A 21736-nucleotide genomic window follows, 5' to 3' on the forward strand; every position below is an offset into this window, starting at 1 on the left:
AAACTTTAAAATACTATATGGGGAATCTTAGAAATGTTGCTGTAATCTAAGGCTCTCTTACCTCCCTTTCTGAGTTCTGTTGGTCGCAATGATGGTTGTGTTGCTTAGCTGAGTTTCAGCTGATGTGTTCAAGGTGCGGTCAATGCTGAACTCAAGGAAGGTGACATTTAAGTCGAATGAAGCAGTCTCATCATTGTCATCATAGTCGACATACAGATTTTCCAGGTTGGGTTCCACGGAATTTAGAGGTTCCCCTTGAGAGAAAATTACACTTCTGTTTAAGCTATGGAAAGGCTCTCTGGAGTCGGAGCTCTTGCCGGAGAACTTCTTCATAATGGCATTTCCAGACAAGAACTCCTTTGAGGTTAATCGGGGGGTGGCATCCTGATCTCTGTCATCTGTCATAAAAGTTGTTCGATTTGTGTTTATATCTGAAAAGACGAAATAGGAAAGGCATTATTAAAAGAAACAAACAAACTTTTCCCCGAAGGCTGAAATTGCTGACTTGAAAAGGCCTGGTATGCCGATCATTGACGTTAAACAAGTATATGAAGAGTTGGATATAAGTCATAAGCATTCTTCTTCCAAATTAATGACAAAGGCCTAGATTCATGTACGGCTGATCTACGTTGCGCGGGCGTACCGTAATTACGCTACGCCGCCGCAACTTAGAGAGGCAAGTGCTGTATTCACAAAGCACTTGCCTCCTAAGTTACGACGGCGTAGCGTAAATGGGCCGGCGTAAGCACGGGTAATTCAAAGTAGGCTGCAGGGGGCGTGTTGTATTTAAATGAGGCTTGACCCCATGTAGATGCATGGCCGAACGAACGGCGCATGCACAGTATCACGTCGTATTTACGCCCAAAGATACGTCGACTCAATGCCTGTGACGTGAACGTAATTTACGCACAGCCCTATTTGCGTACGACTTACGCAAACGATGTAAAAAGATATGCTTGTTCCGATGTCCATACTTTGCATGGGATGCGCCACCTAGAGACCAGCTTTATCTTTACGCCAGCGTATCTCTAACGTAAACGGCGTAACTAATTGCGACGAGCGCACGTACGTTCGTGAATCGGCATATCTAGTCATTTGCATATTCTATGCCGAACTCAACGGAAGCGCCACCTAGCGGCCAGCGTAAATATGCACCCCAAGATACGACGGCGTATCTTAGCCTATCTTAAGCGTATCTGGTTTCCAGAATACGCTTACATTTACGACGGCGCAGATTCGGACTTACGACGGCATATCTACTGATACGCCGACGTAAGTCTCTGAGAATCTGGCCCATAGTATTTTTTTTTGCAGAAACGTTTTCAGTTCAAAAATGTAATTTTAGTCTGATTAAAGTAGGCCCCTGTGATAATTTGTTAGGCTGGTAGATAAAAAATACAAGAACGGTTAAAAATACTTGCCTTTCTTTAAAAACACACAGCTCAAAGCTTCCTTCAGTTGGTCACATGACCAAAACCTTATACATTTGGTCACAAGATCACTGTTAACGTGTTAGGCCTCGTACACACGACCGAACATGTCTGCTGAAACTGGTCCGCAGACCAGTTTCAGCGGACAGATCCGACCATGTGTACAGCCTAGCAGACAGTATTTTACTTCCTGGTTTTCCGTTTGATGGTGTGTACAACCATCAGACCGAAATCTCCGAGCGGACAGGTCCAATGAAAACGGTCCGCAGACCGTTTTCATCGGACATGTCCCCTCGTCTGTACGGGGCCTTAAGGGTGGGAAATGGCCAATCTGAACTCCACTCCAGGCTTTGTTAAGGTTAACATATTCTCCTATAGTGACGGACAGCATTGTTTACATGCTTTTTAAAGAGATTTTTTTTTGTAAGTACATTACTTTTAATTTAATAAATTATTTCATACAGAATTATGCTATGGTCTCCTTTCCTCTCATGTGCCTATGACCTATGGACTGCATGTATGTAAGAGCCTAGCACCCTCATCACCGGAAGAAGGTCTGTTTGGGGTTCCTGAGTTCCAATCCTGTGGACGGAGGCCACGGCCGAGCACTGTGTTAACGCTGGTTGAGCTTGCCCTTTTGGTAAGCGGCTTTCCACTAGGTGGCGGGCTCTCACGTATTCAAAGAGTCACTGTGGTGGTATTCGTCATGTTTATGGACACATATTGAGACTTATCCACTGCACTTTGTAGCAATATTCTGATATTCCCTATCACCCCAACTATTCCTGTTGTTGGCTTATTATTGCTGGCGCAGTTTTTTTCTGTTTATTTGTTTTGTGTTTATCCCACCCAACTGCAGCCTGTTTTATTGTTTGTTTAGGATAGCGCAGTTTTTTTGTACTATAACAAAATCTTAGTGTTTATTTTATGTTAATAGTGCTTAATTTTATGTTTTATTATATATTAGGACAGGGGTCTCAAACTGGTGGCCTTTCAGCTGTTGCATAACTACAATCCCCAGGAGGCATTGCTAGGCTGACAGTTGCAAGCATTACTCTCATAGGCAGAGGCATAATGGGACTTGTAGTTACGCAACAGCTGGAGGGCCGCCAGTTTGAGACCCCTGCATTAGAGTGTTTAAATAAATGGAAACCATTCATTACATATGCAGGCTGTGTTCCCCATTAAAAGACCAGCACGGTAAAACTGTGCTGTACAGTTTCCCAAGTTGAATGACAATGGTTTGAAAATGGTACATTCGCTGGTTGGTTTATCCTTTAATCTCAGCAGGAAGGACCTTAATTTTACTTTTTAGAGGCACAGACTGCCGCTGTTGAGATAACTGACAAAAAATGGGCATATTGCAATAATCAGTCACTTTTGCTGTGGAATAAAAATTCTCTAAAGCTACCTTTTATAGCTTTGCATTTTGTCCTTCGGTCACAATCCATTGTTTCCCCTCCTTCATACACTTCATTTGTCTGTTGTCTGCCGGCAGAATTGAATCCTTCCAATGAGGTCTGCCATCCTAAACCAGGTGCCTCTCCTTTTGGTTGCCCCCTTTGAGGGTTAGCAATATAGCTAGTATTTCCAGATGTCAGGTCCTCTTCTATCTCTTTGCTCTCTTCACTTTCCGATTCGGGGAATGGGTAATACACAGGCTGAGTGATTCGTGAATGCGGCCTTCGTAGGAGAGTGTACTGGAAAGTGATGGAGGGGTTCTTGCCATTTTGGTTCCAGACCTGCAAAGTGAGACAAGTGTTTGCTTCTTATCATGAACCTGCAGTTAGAAAATACCACATAAACCAGCATTAGCATGCGGTAGCCAGCACTATAATGTGCCCACGCATACCCTTGGCTTGTGATGATTCAGATCCATCATTCTCCAAAAGCCTCCAAACCCAGGCCACATCTAGAATGCAAATAACAACTTTGCAGCAAGTTTGAGGTCAGCCATGTCCCACCCTCCACCACATCCCACAATATATTGCAGCAGCTTCTGAAGCTGAATTTTTATCCAGGATAAGTATTGACATCTTATTATGCTTGCTTATGTATTGTTTTGTTACAGGTTCACATTAAAAAGGACAATCACATTTGTACTTAAAGAAGAATTCCAGGCAGTTTATATTTTTACATAGGTACATTAACCTAGCTTGAACCAATATAACTAGAAATATACCACACCTGGCCACTGCCTCTGGAAGCTGAAAATCACTGAAGTAGATTTGGTTACTTCGGGTATCTCCACTTGCTTCTGGCTCTCATGCTGAGATGCTGGCCTGATGCATTGTGAATACAGGAGGTCAGCCGCTTGGTACGAGCGCCATTTGGAAAATGCTTTGCATTGTCTGAATGAATGCAAAACGTTCTCTGATTGAATGAGGGGGGACTTTGGGCAGTGACATCAAACTCTCCATCGCGTCCAATCGGAGAATGCTTTGCATTCATTCAGAAAACACAAAGCATTCTATGGTTAACTTTGTGTATTCACAATCCATCAGGCAAGAAGCTCGGCACAGGACCCAGAAGCAAGTGGAGATCACTGAAGTCGTGGTGCCTACTTCAGTGATTTCCAGCTTCCAGGGACACTGGCCAGGTATGGCATATACATATTATTAAAATATATATAAAACAGCCCGCACTCACTGAAAAACTTCAAAAGATGGCTGCTAACAAAAGAAATGATACAAGAAATTCCTAAACAAAATACTATGGACCAGATTCATAAAGACTTACGACGGGCGTATCGGTAGATACGCCGTCGTAAGTCCGAATCCGCGCCGTCGCAACTTTAAGCGTATGCTCAAACTGAGATACGCTTAAATGTTGCTAAGATACGACCGGCGTACAGTAAGTCTCCTACGCCGTCGTATCTTAACTGCATATTTACGCTGGCCGCTAGGGGCGTGTATGCTGATTTAGGCCTAGAATATGTAAATCAGCTAGATACGCCTATTCACGAACGTACGCCCGGCCGTCGCAATAAAGATACGCCGTTTTCAGGCGTAAAGATAAACAACCAAAAAGATGGCGCAGCCAATGTTGAGTACGGACGTCGGAACCGCGTCAAATTTTTCAAATTTTACGTCGTTTGCGTAACTCGTCCGTGAATGGGGCTGGCAGTAATTTACGTTCACGTCGAAAGCATTGACAATTTGCCAACGTCATTTGGAGCATGCGCACTGGGATACGTCCACGGACGGCGCATGCGCCGTTCGTTAGAAACGTCAAATACGTGGGGTCACTAGTATTTTACATAGAACACGCCCCCAACCAGCCTATTTTGAATTAGGCGGGCTTACGCCGGCCAGTTACACTGCGCCGTCGTAAGTTACAGCGCAAGTTCTTTGTGAATACAGGACCTGCTGCTCTAACTTACGGCGGCGTAGTGTATCTGAGATACGCTACGCCCGCCGAAATCTACCTAAATCTAGCGCTATATATATATATATATATATATATATATATATATATATATATATATATATGTATATATGTATTTGTAGTACCGAACCAGATAAAATGGTATGTGAACAATTAAATAAATAAAAGTAAATAATCTGTGTCTTGTACTGTAGTCTGTAAATTATAAAATGATATATATATTTATTAGAAGGCCAGTATGGTGGCCTGAATTTATGGGAGGAGCCCAGAGGGTAAGATGACCACTTCCCCTTCCTCTTTGTCAGTTCCAGTGCACGATACTACACGTCACTGGGCTGACTCTTCCCAGCTCACTTAATGTTTGTGAGTCTGTTCGTTCGATTACACATGTCTTGCAGTTTCTCCGCTCATGGTCTTCTTCTGCGGTTCTCGTTTGCTGTTGCAGGTAGGGTTCGAACCTTTTAGTTCATATGCAATGTCGCGATTTGTTATGTTTCCTATTCTGCATCCCTTTCGTTCTTAGCTGCCTCTGAGTTGTTGTCGAACAACATTCAGCACAGGTGTAGTAGATTTGCATGTTCCGTCAGCCGTGCTTGTCATCCCACCCACAAACATACATACATTTCATTTATAGATCCAAGCCTCCGAGCCACTGTCGGTCGTTGTCCGATTTCACTTGTTACAGGCTTCGTTGCTCATATGATTCACAGTCTATGGGGTTGCCATCTCTTCAATTTGGAGATGAGCATGTATTGTTTGTTCGGGTTCTGTGACTGATTGTGGTGGTAATTAGACCCACCTGTTGCCTTCTCTGCACTTGATTAGCCTGGGGGGCTGGGTGGTTGGTATGGGTTTGGTTTTAGAGTAAGGAGTGGCATACACTCTGCAACCGATTCATATTGGATTCACTTCATACTTTTCAACCAATTACTACCGATTTGTATCAGATACGTTGCATACCTACCACAGTCTGATTCTAACCTAGTCACGTCAGTGGCACAACGGTTCACATCGGATACATCCCGCACCAATTCATACTGCTCTTTCTCATACTCTACAAACGATTGGTTGTTATGTCATGTTATTCACTGATTCATATCACTTTCATGCCATACACATCACTCCGATTCAAGCCTAGTCGCCTTGGCAGCACAACAGTTAGCATCGGTTGTATCTCAAACATCGATTTGTAGCGGTTCTTACCATACCTTACAATTCGTTATTCATATAATTTCTACTGACCAATTCAGATCGCATCGGCAGCTACATGCATCACAGTCAATTCCAAACCTAGTCGCACCGGCGCCACAACGGTTCGCATCACGAGTACGACACACACCAATTCGTAACAGTCCCTATCGCAAATCTGCGATTTGGTATGGAGGTGGGAAGAGGAGCCTAAAAAGCTCTGCCTTCCTGGCCGTAGCGGGAAAGCGAATATCCCTGTGTTTCAGCTCAGCTATGAGTTTGGGGATGGTCTTTCCCCTGAGGGACTGCATGCTGCCGTACTCTGAGCCTGTGGAGGGTGACAGAGAGGCAGGTGTGAAGTCCTCGCTGACGGCCTGCGACATCGCGCTGGCCAGAAGACAAAAGGGGGCGGGGTGGTCATATTTAAGAGGAGTCATAGCCATAAGATAGAGAGCAGAGTGGTAAGAGAAAACTCAGAGAGGAGGAAAAAGGAATAAGTAGAGAAAAAAATTAATGATAGGTGTAGACAGGAGCTGACAGAGTTCTGTTGTGCAGAACTTATGTAGAGTGGAAATTTAGAAAACTCAGAAGAGTGCAAGGCGACCGAGGTGGGCCAGGAGGTGACAGGCCAGATAACCGATAGCTCAATGTGCCTATAGCCAAAGACATAGTGGAAGGCCCGACAAATTTCATACGTGTCTTTGGCATCGTCCTGGATACACATGCCATGCAGCCTAGCCTGCCTTCTGACAAATTAGCCTGTGTTGGGTCGGACATTCACGAGTTTACCTGGTCACAGGTGTGTACAAAAAGACAGCTGCAGTCCTTGAAAGGGATGCTCAATTTCGCTATGAGAATTATTCCTCAGGGGCGGTCGTCTATCTCACAGCTCTTGGTCGGGGTCCTGTACTCGGGCAAGAAAGACTAAGTCCTCAGACTACACCCAGCAGCAATTGTAGACATGGCTATCTGGGACGAGTTCCTTACCAACTGGAATGGCATATCATTGTTATTCCCTCAGTATCAGCCCCCTCCCCCCAGGTAGTCACAGATTCTGCAGCCTCCACTGGCTTTGCTGCAATTTTTGGCCATCACTGGTTCGCCAGACCCTGGTCCCTGGAAATCTGCCTGATTCCTGGTTTCCCTCGATCTTCGTCATTGTTTGAGCTGTACCCCATCGTGGCAGCAGCCCAAGTCTAGGTCCAAACGTGGACAGACCAGACAGAGCTCTTCATCACAAACAACCAGGCTACAGCCAACATCATTAAGAAGGGTAGATCCAAGTCGCTCCCCATCATGTCCTTCCTGCAATTAACACTACATCACCAATTTAACAGTTACTGTGAGCATATCAATAGCAAATGCAATGCTGCAGCCGATGGACTCTCTCGTTTCAATTTTGTCTCATTCTTCCAGCAGGAACACAGGGCAACCCATAATCCACTCCTACCCCACCCTGGTCTCAAGTAGCAATGGATTGAAGCCACACCTTGCCAATGCAACCCGGCTCATCAACCACTCGCTGTCTAGCAACACATTAAAGGCTTACTGCGTGGCCTAGAACACCTACCGTAGATTCCTAGCCGCTTGTCCTGGAACAGCAGATGACGTCAGACACGTCCTAGCCTTTATATCTTATTGCCACACACAGCTGGCTCTCGCTCATATCACTATCAGGCTGTACCTACCTGGCTGGTATTCGGCATTTCATGTCCTTACAGGATCCCGGAAAACCATCTGTCTTCACAGCCCATACAGAACCAATGGCAAACGCTTACCCATCATGAGCGCTTTCTTTAGGGGCATGTCCGAAATTCTCACTCATTCCCCCTTTGGGGTCTTGCTCAACCCAGTCATCCAGGTGGCCAACTACCTTGCTTCCTACGGCCTAGCAAGTTCACCTCTGATAGCACCAGCAGTAACATACTGTACAGACATCTCCTGACTTGCTTCCTAAACCACCAAGTCCTTCATCTTACGGTTTTAAAAACGCAACAAACTGGACCTGGAGTGGATATCAAGTTCTTTCGAACCAGTAACGCCTGGTGCCCACCAACGATCTTTGACTGTCTGCTCTTTCACCTACCCACCCAGCCAGTTTCCAGCCCGTTACTGCCTTTTCCAGTCAACCCCCTGAGAGGCAGTCAGTTTATTAAACATGTTAGGATCCTACTGGGCAACTTAGGCCTAGACCCCAGGCGGTACTCAGCCGCATCTCAGCACGAAGTACCAGACCATGTTACCAAGAAGCTAGGCAGATGGAAGTCAGCCTGCTTCGCCAGATATATATTCCAAACCCTCAAGTCGAGATGGGCCTTGCCTTCTTCAAGCTCGCTCAATGAGGTTAGAGCCAATAAAGATACTTCCCTACCTGGTTATTTTTGGCATACCTACCAGACAACCAAAAGCCACACCTCAGGTCTATTTATGTTGTGAGTCTTGTCGCATGTTTATGTGATCCACATTTGTCTCGGTCTTAGGGCCACGACCATAAATTAGAAGGCCAGTATGGTGGCCTGAATTTATGGGAGGAGCCCGGAGGGTATTTAAGCTGACCACTCCCCCTTACTCTTTGTCAGTTCCAGTGCACGATATCCTCCCTCCCATTCCCCTTTTTACAACACTTTTTAGCACATTCTCCTTCACAATCATCCATTACTTATCTTGGGTATGGCCCCTTTTCTTGCCATACCTACCAGACAACCAAAAGCCACACCTCAGGTCTATTTATGTTGTGAGTCTTGTTGTGTGTGATCCACATTTGTCTCAGTCTTAGGATCACTACCATAAAATATATATTAGTATTTTTTTTTTTTAATTGTTTACATAGCATTTTACCTATTTTGATGCTCTAAATACTTATATGTGGTATATACATAGTTGCATTGGTCCAAGTGGGCATATGTAACTATGTAAAAATATACCAAATGTATCTTTAAAAACACATCCAACCCTAACTATTCTTTGTTTTGGACAATGTAGGACTGAATTTTTTTGTTTATTTTTGGTCTATGTTCCCATTATGGAGAGTTTACCTCTCCTTTTTGTCAAAACAAGTGATGGAAAAACTCTCTGGTCATTTGGACAGCAAGTAATGGGAAATATCTCCAGTGGGGACACTGGAGAAGTCTATCCAACGCTAAAAAAAAATAAGTTTAATTTGAAGTTTGGCTTTAAGAGGGGTTTCCATAATTTGAAGTTTGGCTTTAAGAGGGGTTTCCATCAATTAACAGATACAAGTCTCCCTCCCTGCAGAATACAGCTATGCTCTGCTGTATCCTCCCTATAGTCAATCTCTCTTTTCTGGCCACTTGTGAGTGAGTGGTCAGCAGAGCTGCATCAACGTATTTTGTATTTGTATCAAGAGGGTTTACCGAGTCCAGAGCATCATGCATCACCACACCATGGCACATCTCACCTAAAAACAGAACTCATCTGACTAATGTGGTACATTTTGTATCATTAACAATACTTACAGATGGAGCGGACAAGAATAGCAATTGTGTCCCCTGTGTCATTTATCCTGTATTTCCTTACAGTGCCACGACTTTTGCAAAGTGGCTGTAACTCTTCTGTATTGTTCCAGGACAGCATGATGTAAGCTGGAGTTTCCCTTAAACAAATTGTTCTGTCATATATAAATTGACAATATTCTTGGATTGAATCATATTTTAAAGAAATACTTTAAATGTTTTACTGCTGTGTGACCCACTGGGACAGTCATTCTGAATAAAGAGAGATGAGAGAGGAAGCTTTTCCTCTGCCTGGAAATTAAGCCAGAGAAGATAAATCAGGTATACCAGATCGTAGATCAGCAAAGGACAGAGAAGAGTCCGGACAAGAAGTATAGGCGGATCAGCTTATATTGGCCATACTCTTGGTCAAGACCAGGCCCCCCCCCCCCAACCGAAAAAAACTTGTTTTGGAAACACCTATTTGTAGCCAGTAAAGTATATTAACATTTTCTGTATTTTATGACTTGACTCTGTTTATCTAAATTTCACAAGTGACAGGTCCTCTTCGCAGACAAAGCAGTCCCCTGGTATTCAAGCATTTGAAGTTGCTGACTTTGCTGCACTCAGTTGCAGATGGTGAAAAGTGGTGGGACTTACCATAATGTTCAGGCCCCGATTGGTTGGTCCTTGAGCCACAATATATTCTATTCCTGTCTCATACACATCCATGGGCCTACGGTACTTGAATACAGTTCCGGCAATGTTGAAATTTTTGGGGCTGTCAACCTTAAAGTTTCCATTGAAGTAGTAGTATCCAGAATCATCTGCAACAGCTTGAGAACACAGACAGAGATCAGCTTGGTACATAGATTCACTTTTAGTGGCACTGTCATTTGGAAACAATGTTTTAATGGACCACCCCACCAAAAAGTTGTATTTTAGCTATAGGTTAAATTTGGTATATCAAGTCATTCCTCTTATATGTCTTGAATACTATTTCTGTCCATCTGGGAATTTCAGGTATCCCCTACTTCCTTTGAATGGTCCAGTTCCTTCCATTACATTCTCTATGACGTAAAATAAAATAAAAAAAAGAATTGTCAGGAACCCCCCATAATGATCACAACAGAGGTGTAGAGTAAAGAACTCATCAACATCGATCCTTGGAGATAGAATAAAAAATTTTAAGGGTCTCCATCGCTTTATCGAACACTATGGGTGAGGCATCGGCTCCTTTCTCACAATTTAAGCCTTTAAGTATCCTGGTTGTCCCGGGTGTGAATGGACCTGAGACAAAGTTTTATGCTAACAGTTCTCAATGTGTTAAATTTGTGTGTTAAAAATGTGGTCAGTAACAGACTTGGAAGACAACTAGCTTAAGGTGACCAGATTTTTAAAATGAAATCCGGGGACAAATTTTTTTTACTACCAATAATGGCAGGAATTAGCGACTCTCTGCCCATCGTCGTCACCACCGCCCGCCTCACAGCATGTCAAGTCTAACTCTCAAGGCCCCAGCTACTACTGGGTGGGGAGAGGAGGAATATCACTCTGCCATGGAAGGCAAGGAGATAAGCAGGCAGGCGGCTGGCCAGGACTTGAGCCAAGGCAGAAGAACATGCGAACGGAGCTGAATGGGCATGCACCTGATACAGAAAAAATATTCCCTCTGCTTCGATCAGCACATGATCATCAGAAAGGGGCACAGATAATGAAAAAAAAATACACCCCCTAAGCTAGTAGGAGCGGCTGAATAAGGGTGTGTAACTTTTTTTTTATTCTGCACTGAAATTGCCCCAGCTCCTGTTCAAATCCAATCCGGGGACAAAACTGGGGACAGACTTGGTCCAGGGACAGTGTCCTCAATCTGGGGACTGTCCCCGGATACCAGGGATGTCTGGTCACCCTAAACTAGCTGTATACTGTGATACAACAGACAACATGAAGATATACATCACCCACCCAGGACATCTGCAGATTTCTTCCTCTCCACTATCTGAATGTCTCTTGCACCAACTGGGATGTGGGTGACCAGGGTATACCCTGTAGATTAGAACATGTCAGAGGATGAACCAAACAACTAGTGTGAGCTCCACAGTGTCAGGAAGCTGTGCCAGAAATGTAAAGCAGTAGATGGAGATGAGACAGAAGGCTTGAGGCTTACAACTAAATCAGATGCTTACAATTGTTAACCTTTTTCCTTAAACTGGCACTGTATCGGATAACACAGATTGCAAAATGGACATTAGTAAATTGACTGCTGTCAGAGATTGGCAGACAAACCCTCAATCGGACAATATGGGCCTTGTGGATCACATAAACAAACAGCTGCATTTACACGATTGTAGGTTTACAAATTCAGGAATCACATTTTGCTACAGGAAGGAGCAGAGCAATGCATTGCCCTTGCTTGTTTTTTATATTTAGGCCACATGGTAGAAAAATATCTGACAACCTAAAGTTGGTTTTATTTGTTCAGCCTGCTTGCTGAATGAGATAAATACGACAGCTTCCTCCATCCACACTAAACAGTATGGATGGATGAATTTCTTGGGTGAGCTACTGTATTCTGACAGTTGGTACCCGTTGAGTGTTGAAAATTCTAATCAGTGCTAGAATCTGATTGGATGCAGGTGCTGTTTGTGCAACAATTTTCCAGCGGTTCTTTTGAATATTCACACTTAGGAGTTAAGATATTAAAAGTGTGCCAACAGGGTGACCAGTTGAAGTTAATTTTGTGTATGGCCAGATTTGACGCTCATGTAGATGTGCTTTCTTTTACTTTCCTTGCGTTTGGAGCATGCTTCACATGCAAATCAGCAGTTTTCAAGCCACGTAGAAATTGATTTTTAATTTTACAGCGTGGTGGATGATGGCTAGGAGACCACTTCTGACCGGCTTTGTATTTCTCTGGTTCCACTGAAATCTATCTATATTGCAAGCAATAGCATGTGTTCACATGCAAAACACAGCTTTTGCAAACAAAGCCCATGTACAGAAGCATAATTGGTATAATTTCCACTTTTGTGCTTAAACCCTAGGCAGATTTACAACAATGTTTTTATTTAAAAAAACAAAACAAAAAAATAAATAAAATTACAATGTATTTTAAATGTAACTAGCTGAAATACCTGACTTGCAGTGATTCCTGACTCCTGTAATTCCCTACACAGTATCACAGTAGTGCCCAACCTTTTAAAGCGCAAGGGCCACTTAAACAACTTGGAAACCGGTCGTGGGCCACGATGAGTGGAGTAAGTGGATGGCAGCCCACTCGGCTCTATAGCACCCACTCTACTCTCAGCACACCAAACTCGCAGGTAATAGAATTCTATGACTCAGTGCAGGTAACGCCCAGGTGCACTTCTCTGTACCTGTGGATCAGTTTGAAAGCAGCCCAGTAACCACTGCAGAATAGATATGCCCATATATACACACACTGTGACTTTAATAATAAAAACGTATCTTTAATAACCGTATTCTATTCTATTTTATTCCATCCCAGAGCAGGAGGTCGTGGGCCACATCAGAGGGCTCCTCGGGCCACATGTGGCCCCCGGGCCACTGGTTGGGCACCCCTGCAGTAGCACTTAGACTGGTAGAGGGAGTGACGGTGCATAGACTAACAAATCCTGACAGGTAAATCAAGTCTTATAATGGTATTTATTTATCTGCCTGCTTAGAATTCCACTCTGATTACTTCTAAACTGACAAGTTCAGGAAATCAAGGAGTTTCCGAGAGGACAATGGAGGCTGAAGACTTAAAGGGGTTATAGCTAGTGCATTGTTGGTTCACTTACCTTTTTCTTTGATTTCCCTTCTAAATATTTGTCTTCTTTGTCTGAATGTCTCACTTCCTGTTCCTCCTCAGTAAGCTGTTCTGGCTGACTAACCCCCATGAGTGATGGGCCAAGCTTACTGAGGAGAAACTCAGACCAAGAAAAAAAATTTTAGAAGGGAAATCGAGGGAAAAGGTAAGTGAACCAACGATGCACTAACTTAAAGGAACCTATTTAGAAAATAAAACACAAACCTTTACAACCCCTTTAAGTGCTACATGCATGTAAACAAATACCTCCTACCCCTATTTTGGTATTTCTCTCTTTCTAATGCTGTGTCTTGTTTATTCTTACTCTATATAATATCTGTATTTAAATTTTATTTTTACACTTTCATTCTCAAGCTGATTGTTGGTTATGCTCTCATATTTTGAAACTAATTAAAATGTAATCAAAAAGTTACCAAAAAAAAAACTAAGCTCAGTGGGAAGAGCAGTTGCTCTATACCATAGCAACCACACTTCCAAATACTATGATAAAGGTATTAAAATGTGTTTCTTATTGATTGGCTATGCTATAAGCAAGAGCATCCATTTTGCCCAAAGAGAACAGGCTTATTCTACAGAGTGGAAGATTCTGAGCATTTACCAAGATGGGAGATTCCTTTCCTGTAATTCCCCGTAATGTGAACGCAGCTACTTCCATCTCCCTGACAAACACCACACTTATCCAGGGTGTGGGTGGAGAACAAGACCCCGTCACATCCTATCGGCTGGGGAGAAAGAGAGAAAAGCAGTCAGGAAAAGACAGAGGGTGAGTTAAGTGTCCAAAGGTGCAGAGAACTTCTTCATGTCTACAGTAATGTCTCCACAAACCTCACATTTTCCAGAAACGCAAACCCCTCGGTAGTCACTGTACTTGCAGGATGTCCCATCCCTGGCCTGGACCATCAGCTGTCTCTGACCATCACTGGTGGTGCACTGCAGATCACAAGGTTTGCTGGAGATGTGCACATAGTCATCTAGGAGGCAACACAAAGCCATGTGAACTATAGAAGTATATGTACGCTGGTACATTTAGGTTTTCTGATTCCATTACACATTCAGGCTTATTTAATAAGGCAAAGATTGGCCATCCTGGAGATTACCACACTGCTAGTTACATAAATGGAAGCATTCAGCTGCCCCACACTTGTCTCAGGCAAAGCCTCTCTCCTGGGACTTATCGTGTTGGAAATGATGGCAGAAAAATCCTGCCACTGTGTAAGACTCAGCCCACTGGACTCCACTTATAACCAAATTATCACTTTTTGGGAAGACTTGCCTCTTAATTTTAGACATTTATTTTAGCATAGTTATATACAGATTTAAAAGAAGCGTGACTTTAGGGCCCCTCCTCAGTGTGAACAGGGGAAGCAAAATCTAGTGTTTTCATTCTTCCAATCCCATCTGTAATGCTACTTACCAGGGTACAGTGGTTTCCACTGGTAAGTTTTGCCATTGTATATGTGCGAATTAAAGGATGTGCACTGCTCTTCCCGAAAACTGCGGCTGTTGGATGGACATTCCTGAAATATAAAAATATTCATAACCAAAACGGCTTTGTTGGATTCATTTAAACTGATCTTTTGTCAATATAGCATGCATTGTCTCCCAGCTTCCTAGTGTGCATAGCACTGTCAGATAGCCCAGTAGTTGCTTACATTCCTTCTCACAACACTACAGGATCCGTTACTTGATGCTGTCATCCACACTTAGGGCCTAGGAGATGGCATATGTTGGCAAGATGTCAAGCTAGTAAGAGATTAGCAGCTGTAAGATCCCAAGAAGGCTCTCTGCCTTGACTGTGAGGTCCAAAAGTCATCCTCAGATATGTTGGACAGAACGGATTTTGGTGGCAACTATATACAGTAAAACCTTGGTTTGAGGGTAACTTGGTTTGAGAGCATTTTGCAAGACAAGCAAAATGTTTTAATACAATTTTGCTTTGATATACAAGCGATGTCTTGATATAAGAGTAGCATCATGTCACAACTGAGTATAAAAAAGAAGAGGAGCCTCTAAGTGTAGCAATATGGTTACATTTAATGAAGGTACAACATTTAGCAACTTATTTCTACACTTAGAGGTGCCTCTCTTCTCTTTTATACCCTGTAAAAAAATGCTTTGATATACAAGTGCTTTGGATTACAAGCATGTTTCTGGAACATATTATGCTCGCAAACCAAGGTTTTACTGTAGGTTCTCTTTAGGTTGGAAATATTCTCTTTGTAATTTAAAGGATAAGTTTACCTTTTGTAACATGTTACATACAGACCCGCTCCTCCCTGATCTGACAGCTAGTGGGGATCTTCTCTCCCCCACTAGCTGTCACAATTAAAAAGTGTCTGAGTGGGGCTCCGCCCGCCCGGCCATGTCACTCATTCAGTGTCCTGTTAATAGAAAACTATAAGGTCCAACAGCCTTTGCAGCTGTCGGCTTGTAGTTTTCAATGAACTACCATGGCACTGTGGTGTGCAGTGGTAGTTCATTCTCTTTTCCTGTCAATTTGTATCTGCTTACTCATACGGTATGTACAGGCACACAGATACACTAGCAGATCTGCTGGAGAACTGCATAGCACCAGCGATCTGTTGATCACTCGTGCATAGCTTTACAGGCTCCAAATAAATAAATAAACTTTTTTTTTTACCTGCACAAAAATGTGCATTCTTTTTTTCTAAAAAGTGAACTTATCCTTTAACCACCTAAGGACCCCTTCACGCCGATATACATCGGCAGAATGGCACGGCTGGGCACAAGCATGTACCTGTACGTGTCTCTTTAAGGCCCAGCCCAGCCGCGGGGTCGAAAGCGTGCCGTGCTCGTGACCCGGTCCGAAGCTCCGTGACCGCAGACGTGGGACCCGATCGCCGCTGGTGTCCTGTGATCGGTCACCGGAGCTGAAGAACGGGGAGAGGTGTGTGTAAACACACCTTCCCCGTTCTTCATTCTGGCAATGTCAGTGATCGTCTGTTCCCTGATATAGGGAAAGACGATCACTGACGTCACTCGTCCAGCCCCGCCCCCCTACAGTTAGAAACACATATGAGGTCACACTTAACCCCTTTAGCGCCCCCTAGTGGTTAACTCCTAAACTGTAATTGTAATTTTCACAGTAATCAGTGCATTTTTATAGCACTTTTCGCTGTGAAAATGGCAATGGTCCCAAAAATGTGTCAAAATTGTCCGATGTGTCCGCCATAATGTCGCAGTCAAAAATGGCATAAAACTATCCCCTATTTTGTAAACGCTATAAAACAATCGATAAACGCTTATTGCGATTTTTTTTCTACCAAAAATAGGTAGAAGAATACGTATCGGCCTAAACGGAGGGAAAAAAAAGTTTTTTTATATCTTTTTTGGGGATATTTATTATAGCAAAAAGTATTGCATTTTTTTCAAAATTGTCGCTTTATTTTTGTTTATTGCGCAAAAAAAACGCAGCGGTAATCAAATACCACCGAAAGAAAGCTCTACTTGTGGGGGAAAAAAAATACGCCAATTTTGTTTGGGAGCCACGTCGCACAACCGCGCAATTGTCAGTTAAAGCAACGCAGTGCCGAATCGCAAAAAGGGGCAAGGTCCTTAGCCTGCATAATGGTCCGGGTCTTAAAGCGGGGGTTCACCCCAAAAAATGTTTTAACATTACATTCAGCCGAGTTGTCAGAATGACAATCGGCTGTTTTTTTTTATTTCATCCCCGTACATACCGTATTTTCACCGCCGCTTCCGGGTATGTCTTCTGCAGGACTGGGCGTTCCTAATTGATTGACAGGCTTCCAAACATCGCATATTGCGCGTCACGAGTTGCCGAAAGAAGCCGAACTTCGGTGCTCAGGCGCCGTATAGAGCCGACTCGCAGTCCGGCTTCTTTCGGCAACTCGTGACGCGCTGTATGCGACGGTCGGAAGCCTGTCAATCAATTAGGAACGCCCAGTCCCGCAGAAGACATACCCGGAAGCGGTGGTGAAAATACGGTATGTACGGGGATAAAATTTAAAAAAAACAGCCGATTACATTCAGCCGAGTTGTCAGAATGACAATGTTAAAAAAAAATGTTTGGGTGAACCCCCGCTTTAAGTGGTTAAGGTAGTCTCTGTTCCTCCGCTGAGCTTGTTATGATGCCCTTACCTGCACCTTACAAAGGTGGAATCGCTTGGAGGTGCCTGTACAGTTTTTACTTCCAAGACCACTCAGCAGTTTTCTCCTGAAATGATAAAATGGTGGTAATTGTTTTAAGATCCTTCAGAAAACCAGCTTATCCATATGTTGTCTCTGTCTCAGGCCCGGACTCGAAATAACATTCTTAAAAGAAGAGAGACATTTTTCCAGCTTCCTATGTAGTTCTACAAGGACAGTTTAGATAGACTCTGGTAAGTCTCATATAGCCTAAAAAGGCTGACAACCCAAAACAACAAAAACTGCAATTAGCTACATTAAAAAAGGGAAATTAAAAGTTTTAAAAAAATTCTCTCTTTAAAATATTCTATAATTTTTGGTTGGAGAATGAGATGCTTTTATTACAAGAGGTCCCATCAAAGTGAGGGCAAATCTCCTCTTAGACAACTGTCACCAGAACTAGTCTCCCCTATTGTAGGATTTCCCATGACTTCATAAACAATGCCAATTTTGAATTTCCCGTCATGTTCAGTCTCGGTGTTATGGTTACCAGTACAGACAGAGAACATTTGTTTCCCCAGCAGGGAGACAGACAGCATTTAAAACCAGACTGGGTTCTATAACTTCCTCACTCCATTCAAAACTAAAAAATATTTTGATGATTGCTACATAACAAACAAGCTTCAGGGCTTATTTACACCACAATGCATAATTCAGGTAAGTACAATGGGGGCTCTGGGGGGCTGATACACTACAGAAGGTTTTTAATCTTAATGCATAGAATGCATTAAAGTGGATGTAAACCCACTCTCATCCTTTCTAAACTACTGCCATAGTGCTGATCTATAAGGATATACATGCCTCCTGCATGTATCCTTACCTGTCAAATGTCTCCCCTCTGTCTGTTATAAGAACTGAAAAACTGCAGATTCTGTGGGTGGATCTGTTGTCTGGAGCTCTGTGGGTGGAGTCGTAATGTCAGACTCCCCGCCCACCTTTACACTCCCATTGTCAACATGCATTTTGTCCTGTGTATTCCTTGCACTGAATTCTGCTATGATCACCAACATCCAGTCAAAATCCAGAAAAGTAATAACATGACTTCAGAAAAGGAGTGGGGGTGGGAACTAAAAAATAATGTCTGTCTCCAGGCTAGTGCATGAGATATGTAAATAACCTGTCACTCACAGCAAGGGGGCGGAACAGACTAAGGTTTTCTCCTGTTTGTCCGTTTTTTTAACTAAAAAGAGGATTGCTCAGAGCTGGATTAACTCTTTGTGGCAAGACTGGGCACAGATGATGGGAAATCATTTACTCTACATTGTGACAGCAAAAAAAAACTTGGTTTTACTGCCCCTATAATTATGTGGTGCCCCGTGGAAAAATATTATTGGATAGTTTAGCTAGGTCAAAAAATGTATGTGTTGAACTTGAAGGGCACTACATTATGGTAAAAAAGAAAAAAAAACTGCGCTAATCTAGAAATATAAAGTGAGCGGCTACACAAGCAATAGGACAAAAATTTAATAGAAACAGTGAAAAAATATGCAGCGCTAATAAAACACCCATAAAGGTATAAAAGTGAAAAACATGTGTCAATGTGATAAGATCACAGTAGCCTGTGAATGAGTGTCCATTTGAAATGAAAAACAAAACACAAAACAAAAAGTCCATCAATAGGGGGTGTATGGCCACATCCTCATCATAGGAAAGACTTTCTTCACGGTAAAAACAGGAGTAGATGGAATACTCTTACCGGATAGCGTGGATCTGCTTGTCAGCGACAACAGATCATAAACGCATGGAAGGACTCCACTCGAATCTGCTCGCTGGACGATGGCCCGATAGTAGACTCACCACAGGATATCCCGATGGATGGCTGTAAGCCTGGACTGGAACCTCACCGTGGGTGTACTTGCTCCAACTCAGATTCGTAGACAGGAACAGAAGGTCAGCTTGTTTAAAGCGACAAACGATGATGTAAACAGTGGTGTCCACTGATGGAAGGTGCGCACAAACATGGAGTATGAAAAACTTTGTATCCAAGCAGGTCATGCAGGAGAAAGAAAAAAACAATGCTCCGGATGGTGCAGATAAAAGAGGATACATAAAAGTGATCACTTCGGTATAAAAATGGATAAAAGCAATATGGGGTGCAGGTATAGCAAGCCCGACGCGTTTCGTCCAAGTGGACTTCAACTGGGGCATCTACCTTCACCCCCATATTGCCACATATATATAATAAAAGTTCTTAATCAGACTGAGTAGGCGGACCAATCAAGCAGGCTCAGTGATTAATCAGTGTGATTGGATGCGACAGGTCACATGATACATGTGGCCTATGACCCTTCTATATAGCCAATCGGATCGGGCAGTACTCCTGACCCGAATGGCTACCAATCATCAATCAGTTTTTTAAAATGAAACAGGAAATGAATCATGTGTCAACAAAACCATATCACAAAACATAACAATGAAAGGAAAAAACACTCCCCCATTCCTAGTGTATGACCTATATTATTCCTATGTTATATAGATTGCCTTGAGCATAAACAGGAGGAGGGGGGGTAGAGAGGAAGGGGGGCGCTGACCACCTGCATTGAAAGTGTCCACAGTGATCGCCACCCGTTTGTTGTATCCACCAAGGGTTAACTGTATTGGCTCTCCACTGAGGCCAGGCTGGCCTGCAGGGATACACGGAACCATCCGGAATATTCCGTCTGGGGACACCAGCCAGGACGCCGCTCGATCCTCCATGCAGCGCAAGCCTAGTGTCCCCAGACGTCCAGAAACCACCCTGGAACGCAACGCCACTGTGCAAGTCGCGCCGCGCATGACGTCATCGCGCGGCGCGAAAGCACGTGACGTTGGATAGCCAATAGGAGCGCGGCCTGCCCGACGTGCAGATCTAACTCCAAAACGCTGCACGTCCGCGCTCCCGAAGACAAATCCAGTCGCGATGTACTGGCAACTACTGCCAGACAGTCCGCGGACAGGAAGAAAAAAAAAAAAATATATAGAAAAATATACAAAGAAAAAATATATATATATGGCCAATGGGTTACCTTTTTTCAGGACTGTAAGGCTTTCTTCCCCTGCCGCAAGTGTAATGTGTGTTTGCATAACACGAGCGGCAGACGTAAAAGTGAAACTTTCCAGTCTACGACCACCTCAAAAGTATACCAGATGAAACACTTTACCACATGTGCTACCCGATATGTTGTTTACCTTTTAACTTGCCCTTGCAAGAAACAATATATCAGACGGACCATCAGAACCTTCACAGTTCGAGTGAACGAGCATATAGCCAATATCCTCCTGGGCAAGACTAACCATAGTGTTCCACGACACTATTTACAATGTCATAATAAAAACCCTCAGGGGACCCAGTTTTTGGTGATTGATCGTTTTGTACCCCATTGGAGAGGCGAATCCCGTGTACGGGGCGTATCACAGTTGGAAACATACTGGATACACGAACTACGCACATACCAACCATTCGGTATGAACGTAGAATGGGATATAAACTCATTTATTAATAAGGCCTAATGTAGTTACCTGTGGGGGACATTTTCCATTTTATTTCTCCCCGTAATGTAAATTATAGACATATATTTTTCCAACCCAATAGGGACCTTATATCGATCCAGGAACTATGTCTTGTCTTTAGTGTTTTTTGGGCTATATTTCAGCCTACAGATTTATGTCCATTTCTTTTCATCTAATCTTTTTCCCCCTAGTCTATGGTTCAATGTGTCCTGGGGGTGTGTTGCCCTTTTTTCCCCCCTTGGGGGCGACATTCCCCTTTCGACTCCCATGTGTGCTGCATGCCAGGAGCGCACAGGGGTGGCTATCCCATTGGCCATATATATATATATATATATATTTTTTCTTTGTGTATTTTTATTTATTTATTTTTTCTTCCTGTCCGCGGACTGTCTGGCAGTAGTTGCCAGTACATCGCGACAGGATTTGTCTTCGGGAGCGCGGACGTGCGGCGTTTTGGAGTTAGATCCGCACGTCGGGCAGGCCGTGCTCCTATTGGCTATCCAACGTCACGTGCTTTCGCGCCGCGCGATGACGTCATGCGCGGCTTGCACAGTGGCGTTGCGTTCCAGGGTGGTTTCTGGACGTCTGGGGACGCTAGGCTTGCGCTGCATGGAGGATCGAGCGGCGTCCTGGCTGGTGTCCCCAGACAGAATATTCCGGATGGTTCCGTGTATCCCTGCAGGCCAGCCTGGCCTCAGTGGAGAGCCAATACAGTTAACCCTTGGTGGATACAACAAACGGGTGGCGATCACTGTGGACACTTTCAATGCAGGTGGTCAGCGCCCCCC

General features: G+C 43.6%; 1 protein-coding gene across 3 annotated transcripts in view; it reads right to left on the minus strand.

Moving 5' to 3' along the window:
* The window catches only part of ADAMTSL2 (ADAMTS like 2), a 128694-nt gene that overhangs the window by 78756 nt on the left and 28202 nt on the right, over positions 1-21736 (minus strand). For 2 of the 3 annotated variants that reach the window (XM_040324163.1, XM_040324164.1), the window contains exons 5-12: positions 17412-17487; positions 14704-14806; positions 14115-14260; positions 13888-14011; positions 11423-11503; positions 10118-10293; positions 2842-3172; positions 62-431 (exon numbers count right to left, since the gene is read on the minus strand). In XM_040324163.1, coding sequence (XP_040180097.1) covers positions 62-431; positions 2842-3172; positions 10118-10293; positions 11423-11503; positions 13888-14011; positions 14115-14260; positions 14704-14806; positions 17412-17487 — 1407 coding nt within the window. Of the gene's footprint in view, positions 1-61; positions 432-2841; positions 3173-10117; positions 10294-11422; positions 11504-13887; positions 14012-14114; positions 14261-14703; positions 14807-17411; positions 17488-21736 lie in introns of those variants that run through there. The other variant, XM_040324165.1, reaches the window with a different exon arrangement.

The sequence above is a fragment of the Rana temporaria genome, chromosome 9, assembly GCF_905171775.1.
Source record: "Rana temporaria chromosome 9, aRanTem1.1, whole genome shotgun sequence".
Taxonomy (NCBI): Eukaryota; Metazoa; Chordata; class Amphibia; order Anura; family Ranidae; genus Rana; species Rana temporaria.